The sequence below is a fragment of the Protopterus annectens genome, chromosome 1.part1 (assembly GCF_019279795.1).
Source record: "Protopterus annectens isolate FY-2018-M chromosome 1.part1, PAN1.0, whole genome shotgun sequence".
Lineage (NCBI taxonomy): Eukaryota > Metazoa > Chordata > Ceratodontiformes > Protopteridae > Protopterus > Protopterus annectens.
In genome coordinates this window covers 4680516-4696528 of record NC_056726.1, presented here as the reverse complement: position 1 = coordinate 4696528, position 16013 = coordinate 4680516, and the positions used below count along the sequence as shown (strand labels likewise).

Here is a 16013-nt window from a genome sequence, read left to right as displayed (position 1 = left end):
GCATATAAGGCATCCTCAGATCCAGCTCTGATAGATCTCTTGCACATCTGCAAGACAAACAGCACCAGCAACACTAGATCCAAGGATCTGAACTTTGCCTGCGATATAAGTAGAATGTGTTGGAGGGACAGATATGTGTCTCAAAGGATCCCTGCACTATAAAGTAAGCTCCCCATCTACAGAGCAGAGTTTATCACTGACCCTATTCAAAAGACATCTTAATCATTGTTTGGGAAATTGCAAATTCACCCCCAGTCTGGCCACCCCATCTTTCTCTCTCTGTGCTGCCTCTTCACTAACATACCCCACCATATAGCATCCAAGGAACTATGGGATAAAATTGGATTGCTTGCATGGCTAGGCTTGTAAAGATCCTGGTGGTCATTAGCCTTGTATAAACCTGTGAAACAATGACACCGTGAACAGATGTGATTCCATTAAGTCTATCATGTACTGAGTTAAAATGCAAGGTATTATTTCTTTTTTATTTTAATTGAAATAATTTTTTTCTTCTTAGTGAAACATGAATATTAGAATGTAATTATATAAATATTTCATATATTTCTTGCATGAAACACAGGAGGGAAGAATAATAATAGCTGGGAATTTAAATGTACCAGAAACAGACTGGAATAATATTGATTCGACAGCATTACTAAGGAAATGATTCACAACATATGTTCAGGAACAACAATTGCTTCTGACTGTAAAAAACTACCAGGAAACATAAATAGTAGACATTGTTTGTGTTCCTAAAGAAATTACTGTTATTTCAAGTCAGGTTTTACCACTGTTGATGTGCAGTGATCATGGGGTTATAAAGGTTAATTTGTTGCTAGATAATTCTGCCAAGGTGAGATCTAAACCAATGCACAGAAAGTTAATTACAGATTATATGGAAGCAAAACAGTCACTATGTAAGCAAAACAGTCACTATGTAAAAGTAACTGGAGTGATGCGTTCAGTGGAAAAACTGCCGACGGAATGTGGAAAGTTTTAAAAGAGAAACTGAGTGCAAAAAATAAAAAAAAAATTAATATTAGGGTCTAGGTATACATCATCAGGGGGATATATTTCCATAAGAACAAAATACCTGATTAAGGTGAGAGACACAAAATATAAGAAATGGAAGAGAGGTCAAACTACATCTTTGAAAACTGAAATAAACAAGTTGGACAAACAAATTAAGCATAGTGTGAGACAAGTTCAAGAAAAATTTTGAAGAAAGTTTATATAAAGATATTGAGCATAATAGGAAACCTTTTTATAGATGCATAAGATATGGAAGGAGTAAAGACATACAAATTGATAAACTGTGTGCAAATTCTAAAATTTTTTCTCAGACACAATCGATTATAGATATATTTACAAAGTCTTATGCAAAACAGTTTGGCTCCACAAAGGAGGTGATAAATTATCTTAGTGACATCCAGGTAAACTCAGATACTAGGATCAAATTAGACTATATTGACAAAGAACTGAGCAGAATGGATCCAAACAAAGCACAGGGACGAGACAGAATTTGTAATAATGACTGAGTGCACTTCAGCAAGAACTTACAGCACCATTATATCTCCATAATATGGAGAGATTCCTTAAAATTGGAGACATGTGCTTATTAAAGCTGTCTTTAAGGGAAAGAGGAGTAGGACAAACCCAGAGTCATATAGACCCTTAAGTCTACTTTCATGTTGTGGAAAAATAATGGAGAAGGTAATATTGCATAAGTTATTGTCAGAACTGGATAGGTTGGGACTATATCAGCATGCATATGTTGAAAATAGATCTATTACAACCTTTAACATAATGTTCTATAACAACATAGTAACAGCTGTGAATGAAAAATTGTGTTGTGATGTAATTTATATAGATATAACTTCAGCATTTGACATGGTTATACACAAAAGACTGAGCAATACATTTGAACAACTAGGTATCAATGTACTTTTGTTAAGATGGATAGCTGCATGGCTTACAGATAGGACATGGCAAGTATCATACAGCAACTGGACAGGTGACATTTTTGGTTACAGTCAAGATGTCCCACAGGGCTCTGTCCTAGGCCTTTACTTCTTTAAATTCTTTTAGACTGTATCTTTCAGACCTAACTTTTTCATCTGAGGTGTTCTACAGTCTATATGCAGACGACCTGAAATTGGGTAAACTGATTATGTGTTACAGATAAGGCATGCTTGCAAAAGAACTTCACTAAATTGACCATCTGGCCACAGGAGAATAATATGCTGATAAATACATAAAAACTAAGCATATGAGATTTGTGAGACATAAATTGAAAGGTGAATATTTAATACAGCACACAGTGATTGGAACTGAGTCATTTAAGGTCCTGGGTGTATGGGTAGAGCTAGTTTTGAGTTTTTCTAATCATGTCAACCAATTGGGTAATGATAGTTATAGAACTATAGGTTGTAGAAAACGATTTATAAAGTCTAGGAAATTAGACATGATGAAGCCATTTTTTGTTAGTTACATTAGACCCAAACTTGAGTATGGAATAACAATATGGAAACCTTATAATAAAACAAGCATGAGTAAACTGGAAAGAGTAAAGCAGAAGTATACCAAGGGCATCCATGGATGTGAAAATGTAAGTTTGTTACGAAAGACTAAAATATCTCTTCTAGATATCTAACAGGAGATCTTATTCAAGTATATAGAGGATTTAGAGACAACTACCTCTGGGAATGTTTGGGGTTATCAAAAAGTAGAAGAGAATCATCCGACAACCTATGTAGAAGATTCTATAGGAATGAGAAGTGTGCTAATTGTTTCTCTGACACTGCGGTGGTGGTGCTGCGGTAGCATTGCCTCACAGTAAGACATTGTCCTGTTCGATTCTCAGCTAAAGCATCTTCTGTGTGGAGACATGTGTGAATGGGTGTACCTTTGTTGAAGGTGGTACGTCAGAGCTGGAAACTCGGTACGTAAAAATCTACTGCCACTCATTAGCAGACCAGAGTTCCGCTGTGGCGACCCCCTAACCGGGAAAAGCCGAAAGACACAACAACTAATTGTTTCTCTGGCAGAGTAGCTAATGCATGCAACAGACTACCAAATTGCATTAAAGCAAGCGCTAGTGTAGATATTTTAAAGAACAGCCTGGATACTTATTATGGGAACAAGTGTTTTGGTATATTGGCAAGCCAGAAGGGCATTAATGCCCATGCTTAAATATTTGTATGTGTATATGTAACATAGCAAATATTTGTTAGAGTACAGTGTGCTAAATCAAGTGAGAGCAGTTTATAATATCTGGATATCTGCTTTTGGAAGATTGTGGTTTGGGGATGAGGGGAGATATTTCTCATTACTCATTGCACATTAAATGAATGATTGGTTGCCCTTAGTGTTGCCATATTTTGTGGTTTCAAAGAAAGTTGAATAACAAACAAGGAAAGCAAAAGCACAGCTGCAGTCCTGGCTCAGTGATAATGAAGAATCAGTAATGCTAGGCGAAGGTTCATACCACACAAAACATCACAGAGTAGATTAATACAAGCCTTCTACTCAGATCCAAATGTTCAAAAAAAAATACTTAACTGAGTCAAGGAAGTTATTAGCCATAAACATTCATTCATTCATTAATTAACTGTTTGCTACCCATTGCTACCCTTTTTGTCTTATTTAGGGGTCACTTTGGAGATGGAGACTCTCCTGACACTCAACAGACAAAGGGCAGAGAGCTAATTCTGCTCAGGATGCCAGCCCATCTCAGAAAGTGTGTCTGTGCATATGCATACACACACACACACACACACACACACACACACACACACACACACACACACACTGGCATGGAATTGATAAGAAACAGCAGCACTGAGCAAAAACTTCTGCAGATGCAGGGAGTTGCACAACTCTCTGCTAGCCATCACTTCTACCTAGTTTATTAGTATTAGAAGTTACAGTTCTGAAATGTGTGTCAAGACACATTATGTGAGAAATGTTGGATGAGAAGTAGATGCCGAAGATGCAGAATTGCTAAGCTTTAACTTTTGGTTGTGCATTTGCCAAAGATTGTGCTGATATGGTGGTACCCTTTCATCAGCATTTCTCTTTTAGCACTAGAATGTGGCAAAAAGATTTTAAGTGAGAAAAAAGTTATTAACTTTGTCTGTTTTCAAGAGTATGCCAATTGCATTTTAATTAAAGGTGATATGCTGGGAATATTTGTGTGACCATCAAAATGAACTTCAACTGGTGAAGTGATTATAAATGAAAATTCTAAATGTTAAATTTTTACTGAATATGAAATTAATGGTAGAATTTGTGATTTTAGTGTTCATATACTTTAATATGTTAATAAAAGGAAAACTGTTGCAGATGTTAAGTACAGGATAAATATTTTCTTCTCTACTTTTAGAATATTTCTGAGTGTTATGTTTAAAGTATTGATTTATTTTCAGTAATGTTTGTTCGCCCAAAATTTGTAGCAAGCATTTAAATTGTGATTTAGAAAGTTATAGATAGTAAAATAAGGTTGTTTCTCATTTTCCAAAGTCATTTGCATAAATTTTTACGAGTTAACAATTAGTATGTTTAGTAGTACTATACCCTACATATACCTGCTATGCATCCTTTGCCTTTCTTGCAAATAATAAAGTATGTTAAACAATTCTATATGCCACAGATAGTGTACATTTTCTAATAATTGTTCTACTACATAGTTATAACTGCTGTTTAGTTAAAATGTGTTGAAACAAATACCCTTTATTTTTTTGCAATAATGCATTCTTCTAAGCGAAACTATTTCAAACATTATAATCTTGCTATGACTTCATGTAGTTTTCTGTAATTGTGCCATATGTTATCAGCATACCTCTCAACCTGGAAACATCAAAATTCTGGACAAGGCCCATGAAAAATAGGTACAAATCTGTACACTGATTAGCATAACATTTGCATACATAATTGCACAACCCCACCCACTCCAATGGAATTGTGGGATACCAGCTTTCAAATGCAAACTGACGAACAGACAACCAAAATATGGCACCAGAGTCCCCCTGCAGCCATTCCAAAGTCTCATTACCTGGCTATTTTACCCCATTTACCAGAAACACTAATGTGCATACTGCTTTACTTCTACAATAATTATTTGGGTTTTATATTTACATTTTATAGCACAATGCACAAACACTAATAGACATCTGCTAAACAAATCACTACTGTCTCACAATGAAAATAGACGTAAAAGTGCAGCATTAAAACATCTCTGCCCTTGAAACGCACACTCATTGAAACAGCATTGAAACCCACACCACATCGCAACAAAATGCATCTGGCAAGTGGTGGATAAAGATTACCTTTGGGCTGTTTTCAAATCATAGGCCTCTTGCTCACAAAACAAGAAAAATACATGTGTTCTTTAATACACCTTCCTGCCTTTATTAAATTATATTCCTTGTGTAATACAGCACACTTGTTAGACTTAGAGCGCATTTTAAATTTATTGTTTGAACATTTTTCCAGTAGGCAATGAAACAAAATAGATGAACCAATAATGACAAAACTGCTCAATTCAGAACATTTCCATCATAAAAGTCTACTTTCACACACACACATTTTTATATACATATATATATATATATATATATCTATATATCTATATATATATATCTAGATATATATATATATATATATATATATATATATATATATATATATATATATATAAACCACAAAGTCAGAACCAGGCAAAAAGTGACAAATGAAGAGTCCAAAATATTATATTGACGCGTTTCGTTCAATTTAATCCAACATGAACTTCATCAGAATAACAGTCAATAACTAATGAACATATAAGTAGTGTTTCAAAATGTACACTTTTTGCCTGGTTCTGACTTTGTGGTTTATCTAGTTTTCGTGTGGTTCGTTTATATATATATATATATATATATATATATATATATATATCTAAAATTAACCGCACTCAAAAAAATTGAACAAAGAGAAGAAACTTTAAGAATGAACTGTGACAATAAAAGCATTCAATAAAATAGTAAATAACACCAACAACTCTTGTAGAACTTTGCTTATTTATTATCAAGACTTCTTCAGAAAGACATGTTTCAGTATTAGTTCTAGCATTGAGCCATTTAAATTAACAAAAGTTCCTTTCCAATAGAAAAGTGTAAACAAGCAGGTGCTGTGTGCATTTTCATTAACATTACAATTGCAGTTACATAAGGCAAATTGGTCAGACAGCAATAGCCTTGTGGTGCCGCAGTGCATACTAAGGGATAGTGTGTGTGCAAGGATTGTGTGCAAAGGATCGTGTGCAAAAACACAGTCCCTTTTGCACACAATCTTTTGCACACGATCCCTTTTGCACACAATCCCTTTTGCACACGATCCCTTTGCACTCTATCCCTTTTAGTATGCACACGGCACCACAAGGCTATTACTGTTTGACCAATTTGCCTTATGTAACTGCAATTGTAATGTTAATGAAAATGCACACAGCACCTGCTTGTTCACACTTTTCTATTGGAAAGGAACTGTTGTTAATTTAAATGGCCTGCTAGAACTAATGTATATAAAGGAAGTGAAAATGGTTGCTCATACTTATGAAACATGTCTTTCTGAAGAAGTCTTGATAATAAATAAGACTAAAGCTAAAGTTCTACAACAGTTGTTGGTGTTATTTACTATTTTATTGAATGCTTTTATTGTCACTAAGTTCATTTCTTAGTTTATATATACATATATATATGTTTGTGCATATATATATATATACATATATGTATATATTTACATATATATATATGTATATATATATATATATATATGTATGTGTATATATATATATATATATATATATATATATATATATATAATATGTATGTGTATATATATATATATATATATATATATATATATATATATATATATATATATGTATGTGTATATATATATATATATATATATATATATATATATGTGTGTGTGTGTATATATATATAGAATGCCAGTAGTGTAAGCCATGGGCGTCATGCACGGGGAACCCTCTTATGTTTAAAGCTTTCACTCAAAAAGACGTTATCAAACTGTAGGCTATGCACCTTGTTTAACTTCCTTTCGAATGATGTGAGCATTGTATAAAAAGAACCATTAAAAGTCATAGATTCAAGCGAATTAATGCCCAAATCTTGTTTAAAACTGCATATGTAGGTCAATTCTGTGGGAAGAGGACTGATACTTTTTCCATCGACGTTGATCGCATTCCTGCATGTTAAGAAGTCAGAATGTAAAACTGTCAACATTACCCACCAAAGGGGGAGAGAGAGAGAGCGAGAGAGAGAGAGAGAGGGCTATGGGTAAATAAGTTGCAGTAGTAATGATATTAACAGACGTGTGCACATTTGCTGACAGGGAATATCTTTTTACTAACATTAAAATACAAACACATAAAAATGGCCCTGATAATGCTTTCTATGCAGTAAAATAAGAATGCCTTTTTATAAGTTTCCAGCCTTTGAAAGAAATGCAAACATCATATGTGACTGAACCCACATGTTGAAACCTGTATGTGTGTGTGTGTGTCATAATTCTAGGGCATTCAGATTGTTGTTTTTCTGTCCTTTAAAAAGCATGAAATGTGACTGTACTTTGTCCTTTTTTCCTGTACCTCATTTCCAGCAAATCTCAGCCAGGGAACATGGCACTACAACCCAGCATATAACTATAAAAAAATGAGCATCTGAACAGTAAAATATAAAACAGTGGAATAAATAGAAATGTTTCAAGCTAGCTGATACCTTTTCTGTACTTATGGCACCTTATAAACTTTATATTTTAGCTAAGCAGTCAGTAAGACAAGCGTGTCAATTATCTCAGCCATTTAAAATTAACAGTTTCTTTATCATTTGTTAACCGGGAAAGTGCAACTTGGAACAAAGCCAATTTTCAGCTGAGGCCTGGGGAGAAAACCCACACAAATGGGAGGACATGCAGATTCCACACAGAAGACACCCCCCCCAGCCGAGAATTGAACCAGAGAACCTCTTGCTGTATAAATAATGTAAGTAAAATTTTGCAATGTGGAGAAACGTGATCTAAGGCTACAACTTTTAGAAACACTTTTTTGCTAATTTAACAATTTTAGTTTAAGTACCAGTGGAAAGAAGTACAGAGAAGTACAGCAAATCAGAGCTTTTTGTAAAAGAATTAAATGAATTCCATTCGAGTGTGTTTCTGCTCACTTTCATTATGAATACCATTACAAAATTGCAAGGCTGAGGTAACACTCACTCACTCACTCACTCAAGAAATAGGAAGGAAAGGGAGCATTAACACTGTTATAGTCAAACTTGATTAATGCATAACTTGATATTAAATCTGATAATCTACACAGTCTGCCTCTTAAAATAATTTTTGCCTTTGTGATAAAATTCCACTTGGCATCATCTGAGCAAAAATTCATGATTATACTAACCTGAGTCAATGAAAAACAGACTACAGCAGAATCTCTTTAAAATGGTTGGGGGAAGGGATGTTCATCTTAGAAGTCAGGTGAGACGTCTTTTAAACTGCGTGCTATTGAAACAGAAAAGAAGGAACTCTCACAAGAGATGATCAATCATCAAAATAAATGAAAATGTTCTACACAGAATCTGAAGCAGTTTTTAATTTATTTTTTAGTTGCATTTGCTAACCAGGTAAGTGGACTAGTTAGCTGACCATTTGGAGTCATAACCAGGCCTCAAGGAGCAGGTTGGTTATTCAGTTCAAGTCTTAATCTAGTCAAAAACAAAACCAGGGGTGCTGGAATATATTGGAGGCTGGGGAACACTTACCTGAGTTCTCGCGCTTGCAAAATAAATCCAGTTCTTCATTCTTCTCTTGCAAAATAAATCCCATTCATCGTATTTCCATTCTCTCACTTGCAACCTAATTTCCCTCGCAAATGCATCCCTGGAAAGCCGAAAATGCTTGCACGACCTCGGAGTTTCAATTCCGACAGGCTGGCAGGCTATTCACAGAGCTGACTTCATCGCACACATGATAACATCAGGTTAAAGGCCGAAAATATGAAAAAAAATCAGACATTGAGGGGTGCCACTCAAGAATTGTGGCGCCCCATTATTTGGGACCTCAAAACCGGTAAAAAACGAGAAATTCGGTATGGTTGAGAAGTATGGTTATCAGCATAATATGCACCTCCATAGCACATATCAGTGAATGTCTAACTGTTTTATAGTAAAGTCTAAGAGGGGAAAGGATTGACATGTTTTAAACTAATTTTTTAAGAGAATGAAAGCAATGCAAATCTTTGTTAATTTTTAATGTAATGTTTTCTTAATTTTTTTGCATAAAAAGAAGTGTTACCAATTTTATGAACAGAAAAATCCATTCAAGGACATGGACTCATTGAGAAACAATGTACAAAGAAGTGGTTGAAAGTGCTGTATATTTGGCTTCATATCTCACAATGCAACTATAGTATGTTAATTTTTTGTAAAGTCATGATCTGTCATAGATTATTCCATATTAGGAATGCTGATGAGTTGACTACTAATCTGTTGTTATAGAAAGTTAATCATGTGTACACATATGTATAACTATATCTGTGGTTCCTTTGCTGGTACCATTTAGAAGCCTACATGGCCTTTATAAAAGACAAAGGAAAGGGATGACTTGTTGCTGTTTGTACTGTAACCTAGGGCCTGATTCCAAAAGACTTGCTGTCAGTGTAAGTGACTACTTAGACTTAGAGCAGGTGTTTTGGAATCTGGTCCCTGTAGGAAACCTGTTTATAGATAACTTTTACTCCAAAGTAGGTCACGCTGAGAGAAGGTCTTTCGGAGTCCGGGCAGACATACACTGAGAGCAACTCTTTTGGAATCTGGCCCCTATTATCAGGGACAGAAATATCAGCATCAGGTGAAATAAAAGCCCAGTACATGCTAACTGATGTGGCAACACATTGTATTAGTATCTCATGTTATGCAGTGCTTTATTGCATCATTTATTTTCTTTCTTTTTTTTTTTTTTTTGTGCAAAATCTTTTATTTCTTTTTTATGAAAACGTATACAGTGAGCATAACAATGATAACTGACAGCAGTATGACCAGTGAATAGATTGCTGATTAATAAATCATAAAAGCAAAATAGTGAAAACTATTTACACATATGCCAAAAGTTCATCTTTAATTGTATATACCAACTTCAAATTAGAATGTGTCCAAAAAGGGATTTCCAAAATTCTGTAAAGTGGTTGTGGGATTTCTGATTGTAGGTTAAATATTTGTGAGCTAGTAGGTATTTAGTAGCTAATTGTTTGAAACTCTCCCAGGTGAGTGATGCTCTATCCCTCCAATGTAATGTAATGTAGTATTTAAGTAACAAAACTAGTATTATTAATATACGTGTTTGTAGTTTAGTCAGGCCAGCAGAAGTAATGAGTAGGAGAGCTAGTTTCCAAGATACGGTTGCTTTTTCATAACCCATTTTTTCTAGTTGTAAGTGAGCACCATAGCTTATAGGTGCACTTGCAGCTCCAGAAGATGTGGAGTAGATCAGCTTTGTGATTATCACAGTAGGGGCAGAATGGAGAGGTGGTTGGGTATGTTTATTTAGAATGATTGAAGTAAGATAGGCATTACAGAGTATCATGATCTGTGTATAAGTTTTTTAAGGGGAATAAGTTTGGAGGTAAGCTGGATTGCTTGAGATATTTGTTTGTGATTGAAGGATCGATTTCCTTCCAGTAACTAGAATAAATAACTTCTTTTTGCATTTTTATTGATAGTTTGTAGGAGTTAGATAGCATTTTTTTGTTTGAGGAGAGAAGGTTCCATAAGGTTTTACAGGTTTGAGTGTCATTTGCGTTGATATCAGGATTGTCTGTGATATATCGTCTAAGGTCTCAAATTTGCCTTAAAATGATTGTATAGCTTTTAGGGAGCTTTAATTGTCTTCTCATTTCAGTGGTAGTATTGTTCTTGAAGGGAAATATATCAGAGATAGTTTCTTCAGGAGGGGATAATTGTTTAGGTTAATCATGTTGTTATTCATTTTGAGATTGGGGTTAAGGTAGATTGGTTGTAAGGAAGTAAATGCATAATATAGATTTAATGACTTGAAAATCTTTTGTATGATAGTGATTTTATGTTTAATGAGTGGGTGTTCATAGGTTCATAGGTTCATACTAGGCTATCTGCCCTAGGGCATTTATAAGCCTAGCCAGAGTGTGTTTGGCTTTCGCCACCCATTTTAAATGAATTTTGCTATGCCCTTTTTCGAGGTTAGTATACTGTGCCTCTGTCTAACAGTGACACAGAAGTGATACTCGGGGTAAACCTACGATCTCCCATCCACTCATCAAGATTCCTCTTGAAGAGAGTCAGTGAGGGACTCTGCCTAACCTGGACTGGGATTTTATTCCAGAGTGAAAGGAGCCTCTGGGTTATGAATCTGTCCCTCCAGCATGTCCTATTTATTTCAGTGCTGAGGTTCAAGTCTCTTGAGCGCGTAGCTCGATGGGATTTGGATTTTCTGAGGTGCAGCATGTCCATTAATTCCAGGTTGGACATGGCTTTATACGTCGGGCACAGATCGCCTCTGAGCAGGCGGTATGCCACTGAGTATAGCTGGAGTTTCTTTAACCGGGCAGCATATGGCATCTGTTTGAGCCCTTTGATCCTCTTGGTGAGGTACTTTTGGGGACTTTCCAGTTGCTGCAGGTGTCTGGTAAGGTACATCCCAAAAAGGGCATTGTACTCAATTATGGGCCTGATGAGGGATGAGTAAAGAGGCACAATGACCTCCCCTGATTTAGATGTGAATCCCTTCATGATTAGGTGGGCTATATAAAATGTTTTTCTAACCACTTTGGCCACGTGGTTGTCAAATGAGAGATTGCTATCAACTTGGGTCCCCAAGTCCCTAATTACTTCTTCCGTACTTAATGGATTACCACCTATGTGGTAATTTGTGGGCACTTTGTTTTTGCCAAAGGGGGTGACTATACACTTTTTGGGATTTAGCTTGAAGCCATGGCTCTGGCACCAGTTGTCTGTTTCTATGAGGCCCTTTTGTAGGATGCTTGTGTTGGCTGGAGAGTCAATTATGGCACCCAGTTTGCAGTCATCTGCGAACTTGGTCAGCCACAGTCCTTCCGTGTTGGCCTGTACCTCCGAGAAATATATACCGAACAAGAGAGGTCCCAGGACTGAGCCTTGTGGGATGCCACTTGTAACTGGTTTGGGGTCTGACATGGCTCCAGAAATTCTAACCATGTGGGTTTTGTCCTTGAGCCAGTTTGCAACCCATCTAGTGACATAGGCATGTATATTTAAGCTGGTGAGCTTATCTATAATGCCCGAGTGGAGTATTGTATCGAAGGCTTTTGCGAGGTCCAGGTAGGCTGTGTGGACCACCTTCCCCTTGTCAATGGCCTTGATGACTGTTTCAAAGAAAGCGACCAGGTTTAAGAGGCAGGATCTGCCCTTAAAGCCGAACTGGGTAGGATCCAGTGTCTATAGGTCCCCAATGTCTTTATTTATGAGGTCCATGATGATCCTTTCAATAGCTTTGCAGACCAAGCTAGTCAGGCTTATGGGTCGATAGTTTCCAGGATCCGTTGAGGCACCACCTTTGTGGAGAGGGACCTCTGTTGCTGTACGCCACTCTCTGGGTACATATCCTGTAGTAAGGCTGAGATTGAACAGTAGTTTTATGTTTGGGTTTAGCTCTTCTTGGAGTTCATGTAGGACGCAGCCCGGGACACCGTCTGGTCCCATTGATGCTGTGTTTTTTGCTTTGGAGAGGGCGGCTGTTACCTGAGAATCTGAGATGATCTGAGATGTCAGAGGGAGCAGCACTCTGCTGCCCTTTTGGTGGGGAGGGGGGGAGATGTTTGCGCTGAACCTGTCAGCTAGGATGTTGGCAATGTCTGTGGGTTCGGTGTATTTTTTGTCATTTTGGACTAATTCTGAGCATATCTGGGAATTCCCACCCTGGTTCCTAACATAACTAAAGAAAGCCTTGTGATTATCCTTAGTGTCCTGTGCAATTTTTCTCTCGAAGCTGGCCTTAGACCGTAGTTTTTTGCTAATACTGATCGAAGAAGCCTTCCCTTTTTGGGATTTTGCTCTATCATGTAGTAGCTTCCTCCTTCTATTGTATAGTTTGTTTATAGTATAGTTGGTTTTATTTGGGATTGCATGATCCATGCATTCCTGAAAGTGTTCATAGAATGCATTTATAAAGGATTCTGCGGTCTGGGCTGTATTTTGCACAGGCCCAGGGGCTTTGAAGGATTCCACCTCGGTTTTGAGGAGTGTGAAATTTGCTTTAGAGAAGTTTTTCACTGTGGTTTTCTGGGCACAGGGTGGGGTCATGATGTGAATATCCAGTGAGATTAGTTTATGGTCTGATCTTACCAGTGAGGGATACACTTCTGGTCTGGAGCATAGAGTCCCCATGTGGGTGATGATCAGGTCCAGTATGTTTTCCTCTCTTGTGGGAGTGGTAACAAGTTGTTCCATAGCATTTGAGTTTATAAATTCTAGGAACCTTTGGACTAGGGTGTTGGAGCTAGAGTAATGCTCCCAGTCTATGTTTGGGTAGTTAAAGTCGCCCAATATAATGGTGTTTGGAGAGACCTTCATATTTTCCAGTGTTCTCAGGAAGGCCAAGTGGGGTTCCTGGGTTTGGGAGGGTGGTCTGTAGCAGGCTATAAACTGGAAGGCAGTTTTACCCACAGTTAGTTGCACATGGATAGTCTCTGATGCTTCGTGCTGTGCCACCAACCTGGAGGTGTGGGTATCTTTGACGAATATTGATACTCCCCCTCCTTTTGTGGTTCGGTCCACGTTTTGGGGCCGAAAAGCATGGTATGAGGTATAACCTGGTAGTGCTGGGGTGCTCTTGGGAGCCTTGAACCAGGTTTCTGTTACTGCACAGATATCGATGTTCTCCAATGCTAAGGAGAGTTTCGAGTGCATGCATCTTGAGGTTTAGACTTCTGGCGTTGAGTAGCATTACTCTTAGTTTCTTATCCCTTGTGATACCTATGGAGGTGGGTTTGTCTTTTGAGCCTTGCCTAAAAAAGACACTATGGGGGTGGCAAGATCCTTTGTCAATATCCGAAAGCCCTGGGGTGACAGGTGCAAACCATCCCTAGCGAAGCATCGTGGCTTGTCGAGCATGTCATCCCAGGCTGACAGGCATTGGATCCCCTTTGAATGACACCTATAATTGTTGAAATTGACCATCTTGTCTTCATATTGTGGCATCATTCTTGGTGAGGGTAAGATGCTACTCAAGGTCAGGGTCATACCGGCCTGAGCTACATGCTCAGAGAGCTCCTCTGTGTCTCTTTTCATGTAGTCCAGGGAGGTACGTCTCAGGTCATTCACACCAGTATGGACAATGACTGAGTCATATTTGTACTTGCCTTGGAGTGACCTGAGTGCTTGTGTTATGTGCCGGATCCTAGCACCCAACAGGCAGCTCACTGTGACCTTCTCCTTGTTCAGCCTGGTGAGCGGGACGTCAGTGTGCCTGATGATAGAGTCACCTATTACAAGTGTATCAGGTGTGCTGTTTAGCCTTAAGGGCTGTGACTGTTCGGCACACTGGCTTTGTGAGCTATGTGTTGCATGTGTTTTGTTATGGGGTAGCAGTTGCTTGGGTGTCTTCTTTGGAGGTCTTTGCTGCTTAGGCAGATTTTTATTTAGAGCCTCCGAGTATGTTTTTGTGTGTTTATGTGTTTGGTTTGCTGTCGTGGTAGGTCTATGTGAGACTGGAATTGTAGTGAGTGTGGTTTCTTCTCCTCCTGACTGGTTACGCCAGTACTGAGTTGAGAGAGCTTGGCCTCCAGTTTGGCTATATGGTTGCATCTCTCACATGTGTTGGAATTTGTTGGGAGGAGGAGAGGGTTGTCTGTGTACATGAGGCAGTTGTAACACTGCCTCCAGATTCACCAGCTGGACCGGAGAGGAGATTGACAACTGACCTTTATAATTGAAAAAAAGGGCCAATGAGGAACAAGGTATTGTAGTTTAAGATTTTTTAAATTTTTATTGTAAAGGAAAGGGAGGGCTCTATGGCTAGGGTTTATGGATAGTGTTTTGATATAGTTGTGTAATAGTTTGACCCAGGTTGGAGACCATTGTTGTGGTGAAGAGGTGTGGTCGGCTATTGTTAGCCTTTTACAGTTTATGATATCGTAGTAGAGTTTAAGGTCAGGCAGCCCTAACCCTCCATAGTCTTTATGGTAGGTCAATTTTGACTGATTTGGGGACCCAAATAAATTTGCAAATTATGGAGTGGATGGATAATTTATTTTCATGTCCTACTTAGCCTTCTGTTCTCTTATTCAGGTGATCTCAGAATAATCTATATTCTATATTTTCTCATGTGACGATCAGGGTCAGAACTGTTTAACATATTCAAGAAGTAATACACTGGGTGATTTCAGGTATTACTGAACCTCATGCACTCCTATTTCTTCATTGTTGGGATAGCTACAGGGATTACACCTGTATTGCACTTGAATGATTTTAATTTTAATTTTTTTCTTTTAGGTACGCCATACATTTTATTATTCAAAGTGGAATTTCTTACTACATCATGATTTTAGCAGGGCCAGAAAGTATGCACAGGTAAGACCATTCATCAAATTGTTATAAATCATGCAATAAGAATTTTCTTTTGCACTTAAATTAAATTTAGAAAAAATATAATTTAATTGCTATGAGTTTTATTAAAGGAGTGCAGTTAACTGCATTGTATGCCAAGTTTTACTGAATTGGGATGTAACTGTCTAAGGCATTATTTACAACAACCACTACTGATCACTTATGCTACTTTGGAGTTTTTCATTACAGTTTGTTCAACAGAATGATGTATGTAACTTGAGAATTGTACAACTGCTACAGATATCTCCCCACAAGGATGCCAAGAATTTGTGTAAATTATTGTTTTTTTCCGGCTGCCACCATGGAGCCCTCTTCTGCTGGAAACATTCGTGTTTATCATAT

The 16013-nt window shown here is 37.4% G+C and overlaps 1 protein-coding gene across 1 annotated transcript in view; it reads left to right on the top strand.

The window, feature by feature from the left end:
- The window catches only part of MBOAT2 (membrane bound O-acyltransferase domain containing 2), a 2181512-nt gene that overhangs the window by 901997 nt on the left and 1263502 nt on the right, over positions 1-16013 (top strand). The window contains exon 3 of the mRNA XM_044073271.1: positions 15558-15635. Within this exon, the coding sequence (XP_043929206.1) occupies positions 15558-15635 (78 nt within the window). The remainder of the gene's footprint in view (positions 1-15557; positions 15636-16013) is intronic.